Raw genomic sequence first — 11,230 nt, forward strand, 5'->3', positions numbered from 1 at the left:
GACCCACTGTAAAATAATTGTAATAACTAGTTCAACATTTGTTGTTGAATTATTGTTATAATATGTATATCACTTTATGTATTTTGTGCTAAGATATACCAACGGGCAGTATCTGTATCGAACAACTGAAACTACTGGAGAATTCGTTTTAACGCTAGAAGTTATGTGTCAGATTCGATTACAAGTAGTAAATTTAAAATTGACATCTGATTTATTTCTTGTCAGCCGTCCAATGTGCTATACATTAAAAGTTTATACTCGTATAAAAAACTGAACAGGATTTCACTCTACGTTTGTTTGTATTTCGACTACAATGTTAAATAGTGCTTTCTATGATACTAATTGTATGGCATTATGTAATTAAATTGTCACTGAAATAAAAATCTAGATAAAAATTTTCTAGGTAGTACTTATCAAATGCATAAAAAATATCATGGACAACTGCAAAAAGATCTTACTACAAAGTCTAGGATGCCTCTCCTATTACTCCACGAAAATACTTATTTGTTATTTTACGTAATATTATGCCAGGTTTTATCATCAGATGACATTAGCGGCAACTGTACCGTAGTTAATATGAATAGTTTATACCAAAAGGAGATTTCCAATTCCTTTCTTCTCTTGTTTTGCTGTCCTTAATACTTAATGTGGTGACCCATTGGCCAAATACACTTTACTGGACTTTACATGACTGATTCGTACTTCATTGAACAACTATGTACTGTACTAAGCCAATATAAATGTAAAGTTAAAGAGTATCCTTATAAATACATTCCAAGTGTAATGAATCACAGAGTGGCGAACTTTGGATTTCTCTACAAACTCCGTGGTGTAGACCATAGATGAGACACTCCGAAAATTGAATTAAAAAGAGATAGGAAATAAAATCAAGATAAGGTATCATTATAAATCGCCAAGCTCTCTCTTCCTATATTATAATTAATTGTAGTCTCGAAACATGCTGGCCAGATACATCTTGTTTATACAGTGAACTACTTAGAGGAATCACTTACCAACCAAATCTATTTCTCTCTATCGGATAATCTGAATGTAAAAGTACATGTGAACCGTTTCATCTTGCTAGCCATAATCAACACTTACTTTCTTAAGATATACAGTACAGTTCTCCACTGCATACTATCACTGTATTCCCTAACACATGACTACTGTAATTAGCTGAAATCATTACAGCAATCATTCGTCATACTCCCAGATTACTTTCTGTGTAAGACACATCATGGGCTAGGTTTAGAACTAAGTTTATTTCAGAGCTGGCTACAGCTTTCACATTAATAACAACGATCCATATAGTAACGTGAACGATAAGAAGCGACATCCATTACGCAACATGAATACGATACGTATTAAAAATAAAAAATAATGAATTAATTTAACGCCATTTATTAACCAGGAACAGGAATACGGACGACATAATCATTTGTCTTGTCTCGAGTCCCTATCCATAAAAAAGTTCATTATGTGAATGTACCTTTAGAGATAACATAAATACCTTAAATACTATCTACACAGGGCATATTTGTAGAAGTTCATGATCCATAGTACAGCGCGTCCGGAAAGTCTGGACACATTTTATATGGCTTTGTATGAAAAATGTGTCCAGATTTTTTTACAGTCTTTTTTCTCCAGACTTTCCGGACGCCCTGTACATGTGAGCTATTTTATCCTACTAGCCATAATCCATCAATAGTTTACTTTATTAAGGTTAAGACCTACAATTCTATGTTGCATATTATCACTATATTGTCTTAAACAACACATAACTACTGTGACTAATTGGATGGAATCACTACAGTAATAATAATTAATAATGCTCCACGATTACTTTCTAAATAGAAATGAATCATCACGTTATCGAGGTGAGAAATGAGTCAGTAAATAGTTACGGCTACGGCTATAACAGCAATCCGCATGCAATTCAAAATTTGAGTCGTTAAAATAACACATAGTACATTCATCCACTTCTAGAAATGATCGAATAATAATTAATAATGCTCCAAGATCACTTTCTAAATAGAAATTGATCATCATAAATACTAGGCGAGAAAATGAGTTGATGAGGAGTGGCGAAGCTTAACATACTATAGTTACAACAATAACAGCAATCAGTATGCGCAAGGATCCCTCAAATAAGCCCTAGCTTAAAAGTCAATCCAGAACAGTATGAACACATGTTGCAATGTTACGTAATGAATTGTGGCTACCCTGCCAGGCGTAGTAGACAGCATCAAATTTTAATGGATGATTTTAGAATAAATAAATCAACTATGGCTGCGGTAGCCATGGCGGTGTCTAATCACTGCAAGCTGGTGGCCAGTCTAACCTCGACGTAGTAGACTGTATCAAACTCTTCTTCGTAACCTATAATAATCGCTATGGATAAAAATTATAATCTGTCAGCGTACTTGATCCGTCGCTAGGCTTGAAAATGCAAAATAAAAGCATTGAAAGGGAGCATCGCGCATGCGTTCAGGCTACCACTTTCATCATGTCTTCCGCGTGTAATGTCGAATCAGCGATCGTCGGCAAGAAACTTCGCTCTGCAAGTAAGATTGAAATAGATTTGATGCCTAATTGAATGTCATAAATGACTATCTGTATTGGCTAATTTCAATAAATCACTTTATAAGTTGTTACTATGGTAAAAAAGTCAAAATTTTTAAAAGAGAAATCCTAGTAAAACGCCCTGATTAACATACAAATTTCATATTGTGCTCTAGTATCCTTGTTATCATTGGAATCCGCATCGATTCCTTGGTCTCTTGGCGATAACTCTTGCGTTAAATTATCATCCGGGTTCGTTTTTTTCTTGAATTTTAATCATAACTTAATGTTCAATATCCATTGATTTCATACAGAAATTATCTAGTATTGATAATGATGATAATTAATTATCCATCATTTGTTATGTATATCCATAGGACTACGTTAACCAATGATATCGCTATTGCTCGATATCTTGCTCGAAGTCAAACTGAATTGAAACTTTATGGCCATAATATATTGCAATCCACCGAGGTAAACTGAACTGAATGGATTAATGGATCAGGACTGGATAGTCAATGACTTATCGATTCTATCCTATCATAAGTACTAACTATGTCTGCAATGATGCTAATGGCGAAAAATGAATGTTATCATACACTGTACATTCTACAATTGCTATAGCGATCTTACAAGACATAAAGTGAATCACTGTACAGTAGCTATTTCTTGCAATAAGTATACTCATTAGAAAAATAGAAAATGTTTACGCACTCTAGTGATTCTGGAAGGATGCAATCAAATCTGTTCTCTAAATATTTGAATTGAATTACTCAATCATAGCCTAACACTTATCGAAATATACTGTCATATTTTATAATAATCAGTTGTGAAGTATGACTATCTATCATTATACTTTAATGTCTATATATCAAACACCCATCACAAAAACGAATTGGTTAATAAATTACTACAGTATTTATTAATTGGCCTTGAAAGGAAAGAAAAATCAGATAATCATGGAAATAACAGTGAAAATAAGAAATATTTTAGTATCCTGCTTTATTGATTTTTATGCTAATTGGATATAGGTTGATACTTGGATCTCCTTTAGTCAAAAATGCCTTGGTCAATCCAATCCAGACTTCTCTTACTTAAATGAACAGCTTGCACTAAGGACCTACTTAGTTGGTAATAACGTAACGCTAGCCGACTTTGTTGTCTGGACAACCATTCGAGGTAAATAACGGTGTTAATCATGAACAGTTTAAAATGATTATTTCATAAATGCGATACATTCTTACTCTTAAAGGTAGCGCATTGCTCTCAATGTGACCTTGTATTATATGTATTATAATTATCGACCCTGGTTGGAATACCTTTTTAATGCTTATTCCCTTACAAGTTATACAATAGAGAAATAGAACCGTTCAATGAATTAAATAAGTTATATCTTAATATATAGTAAATGGGCATGAAGACTCTCTTTGCAATTATACTAACGTAAAGAGATGGCATGACTTCCTATCGAATCAAAGCATCTTTATGAAGGCGTTATCTCAGTTACAGAAAACTGTTAAAGTAAGTCTAATAAGTTTATACGTACTACTATCGTTTGTTAGTACTTATATAACTTCTGGTATCTAGCCTTAACATTAAATATTCACTTTGATATAGTATTATCCTATATTGTCTAAAATAGATAGATGTGGCACTAAATAAGTTTTCTTATACGATAGTATCTTCGCTTGATATAATTTAACTGTAATTGTATAAATACAGTAACCGTCGAAATTAATGTGTACTTAAAAAGTTAACTTCTAATGTTAGGTAGTATATTTTTATTGATATTTACGATGCGATCTAATTACGATTATTTATTGTGGTCGGTCCAGGAAGCAACACAACCAAAAGAAGACTTGGGCAAATTTATCGAGTTACCAGGAGCTGAAATGGGAAAAGTTGTGGTACGTTTCCCTCCGGAGGCTAGCGGGTAAGTATAACTGCCTATTAACACCAAAAGATACCTTTTGTAATTGTACAGTAATAAATTCAATAATGCTTTATATTTTAGGTACTTACATATTGGTCACGCTAAAGCTGCCCTTCTTAATCAACATTATCAAACCAACTTTAAAGGAAAATTGATATTTAGATTTGATGATACTAACCCTGTTAAAGAGAAAGCTGACTTTGAGAAGGTATTCTACGCTTTATAAAATGACTTTACGCTATCTATAGCAGAATTAAATAAACGAAGTTAACTCCTGCATGCAAGTATTTATCGTAGGTACAGCTTACCCTTTATATATATATATTGCTTCATTTCCGTCTGTAGGTTATTATTGAAGACGTATCATTGTTACAAGTTAAGCCTGATATTTTTTCGCACACTTCGGATCACTTTCCGTTGATGCTTGAATTGGCGGAAAAATTGATAAAAGAAGGGAAAGCATATGCTGATGATACACCAGCTGACGATATGAAAAAACAACGAGAACAAAGACTTCCCTCTAAAAATCGTGAAAATTGTAAGCTAACCATCATCATCATCATCATTTGTTCCTCATGCACTGTTACCCATTTAGGAAAATATCTAAGCTACTCTTTTAAATTTTTGATTTCAGCTGTTGAGACAAATTTGCAATTGTGGAAGGAAATGCAAGCTGGTACTGAGAGAGGACTGCAATGTTGCATTCGTGCTAAAATTGATTATAATTCTGTTAATGGCTGCTTGCGTGATCCGACAATGTATAGATGTAAACTAGAAGCTCATCCTAAGACTGGAACAAAATACAAGTAATATGATAACTTACAGTGCAAGTGATATCATTCGTATCAATTGATCTAATCTACGGTATTATTTTTATCGGTCTATCTACTTATGACAGGGCGTATCCAACATATGACTTCGCTTGCCCTATCGTGGACAGTGTTGAGGGTGTTACACATGCCCTACGGACGACAGAGTATCATGACAGAGATGACCAATATTATTGGTTTATAAAGCAAATGGGTACATTAACATTCTGTAATCTAGATAGGTCCTAAACGTATTTCACAGTTAATAGGCTTGTGCTTGAAGTACTGTAAACTGGTTATTGTTACTCGAAGCGACAAAACTTAAACATTTAACAAACTGTTACTTAGGTCTTCGTACACTGCACGTATGGGAATATAGCAGATTGAACCTAAATCATACTGTCTTGTCCAAACGAAAGTTAGCTTGGTTTGTTGAGCAAGGACTTGTTGATGGCTGGTATGCATAAATAGACTTACGTAAATTTCTAATGGTGTATCGCATGTCTCTATCTTATGACGGTAATTAGTTTAGGTTAATCGATAACCTAGTGATATCATTCTTACAGGGATGATCCTCGATTTCCAACTGTACGAGGCATTGTTCGTCGCGGTATGACGATCGAAGGACTGCGCCAGTTTATTGTTGCTCAGGTATGACTTGAATGGAAAGAAACGGCAAATAGAATTCTATTGATGCGCAAAATTTTACATTCTCAGGGATCATCTCGTAGTGTTGTCAATATGGAGTGGGATAAAATCTGGGCTTTTAACCGCAAGGTGAGCTAAGTTTGTTTGATTCACATATCACTTTATGACATAAGAGCGCGATGTATGTATATTTGCTATTTAATAAATATTCTTATTTCAATTAGGTAATTGATCCTATTGCTCCACGCTTCACCTCATTATTAAAAGGCTCCACTGTGCAAATAACAATTCCTGGTGTAGAAGAAAAATCCGAATCTGCACTCAAACATCCGAAGGTATAATATTACTAACTAAAGTTATTTCTAGGGATGCTATCCATTTTAATAATATTAAATTCTACTGTAGAATAAAGATGTAGGAATGAAGACCGTATGGTATTCTTCGAATGTTCTCGTTGATAAAGTAGACGTAGTTGACGTCCAAGAAGGCGAAATTGTCACGCTTATCAACTGGGGCAATATTAAAATAAGTAAAGTTGAAAGGTACATTAATGTAACTTAACTTCTTTACAAACGTTAAATCATATTTAAAAAAATATTAACTTGTATAAATAAATAATATCAGAAATGGAAGTAATGAAGTTACTGGAATAACAGCTAGTCTCGACCTGGAAAATACTGTAAGCATTGTTTTGTTTAATATCATACTAGTAGTGTATGTAGCTTCCTAATGTAGTGTGTATTTATATGGAAAATAGGACTACAAGAAAACGAGAAAACTTACGTGGTTATCAAAAACTGACAAGGCACCGTTTGTACCAACGATTGGAGTATACTATGACTATTTGATTACAAAGACTGTCTTAGGAAAGGATGACAATTTTAGAGATTACGTCAATAAGAACACAAAGGTCCGTTTCGTACTAGCGTTTAACATCATTACAGATATAAAGAAAAAAACTATTCATCCTTCGAAATAGTAGTAATGTAATCTCATTATTTGATGTAGTAAAACTTGTATTGATTATTTTTGAATTGTAGAATAATGTGGAGATGTTAGGAGATCCTGAACTAAAATTTTTGAAAGCTGGAGATATCATTCAGCTACAAAGACGAGGATTTTTTAGATGCGATAAAGCATTTGACCCTGCAACGTATGACAGCTTGATACTCTTTGTGATATGATGTGATGTTGTTAATAGTAATTATCTATATTTATGATGTGGGTTTTGATAATATATGTAGTGGTGAACCTTGCGTGCTCATTTGCGTTCCTGATGGACATACAAAGTCTGCTAGTGGAAAAAACACCGAAACGAAATCAAGTAAAGGAACCGAAGCAAAGGTACTGATTTTAATATTTGATATCTTTTAAAAACAATTGTTTAAGGCTTTATAAACTAATGAAACTCTCCAATTGTGTATGATCACCTTCAGAAACCTAAGAAGGAACCGGCAAAAACGCCTGCAGCGACATCGAATACGACAGCCTCCTCGCAAGAAGTTGATAAATTAAAAAATGAGATTACGGAACAAGGAAACAAAGTTCGAGAGCTCAAGGGTTCTAACGCCGCCAAAGTAGGCATTATAATTTATTATGGTTAGAAACCTTTATTTAGCAAATTTTAACATTGAAATATGTATCTACGAATGATTTAGGAGACCGTTGATGCAGAAGTGAAGAAATTATTGGAATTAAAAAAGCGATATAAAGATTTAACTGGCGAGGATGTATCTGGAGCAAACCGTAGTAAGAAGCCAAGTAAAGAGAAAAAAGCTGGTAATCAGGACAAAAATACGGCAAAACCGAAAAAAGAAAAGCCAGGTAAATTATTATAGCTGTCGTACTTGATAATGACTCGTCTGAGAGTAGCGAGCTCAGTCTATCATTACGTAATTGCTTGGTAACAATGTATGCGTGTTATCTCGTATAATAAATATATACATGATTTAATTTTGAAATCGGATAGTTAAACAAGAAGCTCGTAAAGAGGAAAATGCCGGATTACAAGATGAGCGAAACAACCCTGAACGAAAGAAGGTATCTAGATTAGGATTAGAAATTGCAAAGGAAGAAAATCTTGGAGAATGGTATTCACAGGTACTTGTCATTGATTTCTTATTAAGTTTTTATGTCATGCATGCTTATTTTTCCAACTATTATTGTTTTTATAGGCAATTACGAAAGCAGAAATGATAGAATACCATGATGTTAGTGGATGTTATATTCTCCGTCCTTGGTCATACGCTATTTGGGAATATATTAAAGGTATTAAGCAGCAAAATATCCGGACTAGTCAATCCTAGGTTAATTATTTTGCTTAGCATAACATGTTCTCTTGCTGGTATTATGCTAGATTTCTTCGATGCAGAGATTAAGAAACTAGGAGTCAAAAATGTATATTTCCCAATCTTTGTTTCGAAAGCCGCTTTGGAAAGGGAGAAAACTCACATAAGCGACTTTGCTCCAGAAGTAAATTGGACTATTTTTTAGTATTTGATTAATTGCATTAGAATCTTGAGAGATACAATATTGCTTTATAGGTTGCTTGGGTTACTAAATCTGGCGATACAGAACTTGCTGAGCCTATTGCTATTCGTCCCACTAGTGAAACAGGTATAATACGTAGAAGCTGCAAGTAATCACTTTTTACTATATGTGTAAGTGTAGAATCACTCCAAAAATTAGTTATAAATATCTATTATCACTACTACAGTTATGTACCCATCCTATGCTAAATGGATTAAGTCTCATCGTGATTTGCCTCTAAAGCTAAACCAATGGAATAATGTTGTTGTAAGTTTGTTTATTAGTTAAATGACTATGATTCTTTACATTCGCCTGGTTACTAGTTTCGTTAGAATGCTATTAATGTTAATAGAGATGGGAATTTAAACATCCGCAACCGTTCATTCGAACAAGAGAATTTTTATGGCAAGAAGGCCACTCAGCCTTTGTCTCCAAGAAAGAAGCCGAAGAAGAAGTAAGTCGTTTTTTTGTGCAATCTTACTAGTTGTTTAAACTTAAAATGGCTGTAGGAAACTTACATCATGTACGCGTATGTGGATTTTCTAGGTTTTTACGATACTAGAATTATATCGACGTATTTATGAAGAGTTATTAGCTATTCCAGTTGTTAAAGGCCGAAAAACAGAGAAAGAGAAATTTGCTGGTGGCGATTTTACTACTACTGTTGAGGCTTTTATCGATGCAAATGGCAGGGGTGCACAGGTATGAACGAATTTAGCATCAATTATTGGATAACCTATACGAGCAGATGTTATACGTTATACGAATTCATATACTATTCATTTTTAAAATCAGGGCGCAACCTCGCATCACCTGGGTCAGAACTTTTCTAAAATGTTTGAAATCGTTTATGAACATCCAGTACGTTCGCACTGTTCGCTGTACAACGGATCACTAAATTGAGATCTTAAATTTAAATTTATGATTTACCTACATATTTTGTAATTAATACTCCTACAACGCAACCATTGTAAATATTTGTATAGGAAACTAAAGAAAAAGCGTTTGTTTATCAAAATTCTTGGGGTATTAGTACTCGTACCCTTGGTGTCCTATGTTTAGTTCACGGCGATAACAAAGGACTGATTATACCACCCAAGGTTGCCGATATTCAGGTAACTAAAGACCCTATTAAGAAATATTACTCCAACCAAGCACTGATTTCTTATATCCTTGACTAGGTTATAATTATTCCGTGTGGTATATCTGCTAATCTTAGCGAGGACGAAAGAAACAAAATTTATGATTCCTGTTCTAGTTACGTAAAAATCTTAAAAGACGGCGGTATTCGTGCTGATTGCGACACTCGAGACAATTATTCAGCAGGATGGAAATTCAACCATTACGAATTGAAAGTTAGTGTGTATAATATAATTTTTAATTAGATAAATTAACCAATATTATAAGTTTATCTACATTGACGATTTGCTAGATTGATCTAACCAAATTTACTTATAAGCAATATTTATTATAACATGCATGCATTCCTCGATGTTAGGGTGTACCACTCAGGATGGAGCTTGGCCCAAAAGATATCAAAAATAATCAATTTGTTACTGTCCGCCGTGATAATGCGCAGAAGGTAAGAATAGAACAGCTGCATTAAATGTCAATTAAAATATCGAGATTTTGTATTTTATCCTATTTAAATGAAATCATATTCTTGTATTTTATTTTAAGAGTTCCTCTAATGCTGATAATGCAGTTGAACACATTAAAATGTTACTAAATGCGGTCCAGACTGATATGTTTAACAAGTAGGATGCTATTAATTTTATTTTACTAGTAATAAAACTCAGTATATAGCTACTGCTTGTGTTTATGAATATCATATTTGCTATCGGAAAATAGAGCAAAGAAGAGCATGGATGAAAGAATTATTCGCACCGAAGACTGGAATAATTTCCGTAAACAGCTAGAATCAAAGAATCTTATTTTAGCACCATTTTGTGGTGCGACAAGCTGCGAAGATCATATCAAAGCGAAAAGTGCGAGGTAATGTCATCAATTCTATATTATTCTCGCCCTGGTCATTCGGATCAACATCCAAAAAATTAACTGTTTGTTTTGATTATCAGTGAAGACCCTGTTGATCCTAGAGCACCATCTATGGGAGCGAAGAGTTTGTGCATCCCTCTGCAGCAGCCTACACTAAAGGAAAACATCGAGTGCATATCGCCGGCTTGTGAGAAGAAAGCGAATTTCTATACATTATTCGGACGTAGCTACTGATTGATAAAAATCTACAGCTTACAGTCAGGGCTAAGATTATTATGGTAATTAATAATTATGTAATCGCACCACCTATCTTCAATTCACCTGAGGGCGATAACTGCATAACAATGTACTGTAACTCTTGACAACAAATTATTCATTTATAAATTGCTAAATAATTCATATTTTACTCATGTCAAGTGGTACATTTTTAATTATGTTTTGGATATCGGCTTATCCGGTACCTAATCGAATGGCTAATAAAGTAATTTAAAAAATTTAATTTCACTAAGATAATTTATATGTATTATATATAATCTAAACTTATAATCAACGGTATATCAGTACAAACGCCAACCTTAACATTAATACCGATAAGTTATATGTGGTTGCATTGCATACATACGCGTATATTACTGTACACTCTAGCCTGAGAACCGATTGTGCGAAAGCGGAAATAATTATTACTGCACCAGTTGAACCGCTTGCTCCCGCAATCCTTTAGTGAAACTAACGTCTGCACTAATTATATATA

At 33.8% G+C, this 11,230-nt stretch overlaps 1 protein-coding gene across 1 annotated transcript; it reads left to right on the forward strand.

Annotated features, from left to right (window-relative positions):
• Positions 1 to 2,506: 2,506 nt before the first annotated feature.
• Positions 2,507 to 10,242, forward strand: TRIADDRAFT_54976 (uncharacterized protein; the record flags this gene model as incomplete). Its single annotated transcript, XM_002110655.1, has 33 exons — positions 2,507 to 2,564; positions 2,739 to 2,814; positions 2,940 to 3,036; positions 3,594 to 3,741; positions 3,968 to 4,083; positions 4,398 to 4,495; positions 4,577 to 4,703; positions 4,841 to 5,033; positions 5,130 to 5,301; positions 5,394 to 5,518; positions 5,653 to 5,761; positions 5,871 to 5,955; positions 6,022 to 6,081; positions 6,177 to 6,287; positions 6,358 to 6,494; positions 6,577 to 6,631; positions 6,710 to 6,862; positions 6,993 to 7,105; positions 7,197 to 7,296; positions 7,389 to 7,529; positions 7,611 to 7,776; positions 7,922 to 8,052; positions 8,127 to 8,220; positions 8,309 to 8,424; positions 8,496 to 8,568; positions 8,669 to 8,748; positions 8,834 to 8,935; positions 9,028 to 9,183; positions 9,277 to 9,342; positions 9,468 to 9,596; positions 9,663 to 9,836; positions 9,980 to 10,063; positions 10,162 to 10,242. 33 exons carry the CDS (start codon positions 2,507 to 2,509, stop codon positions 10,240 to 10,242), a joined length of 3,726 nt encoding a protein of 1,241 aa, XP_002110691.1.
• Positions 10,243 to 11,230: the final 988 nt, after the last annotated feature.

This window comes from Trichoplax adhaerens, genomic scaffold (genome assembly GCF_000150275.1).
Source record: "Trichoplax adhaerens TRIADscaffold_3 genomic scaffold, whole genome shotgun sequence".
NCBI classification, from domain to species: domain Eukaryota; kingdom Metazoa; phylum Placozoa; class Uniplacotomia; order Trichoplacea; family Trichoplacidae; genus Trichoplax; species Trichoplax adhaerens.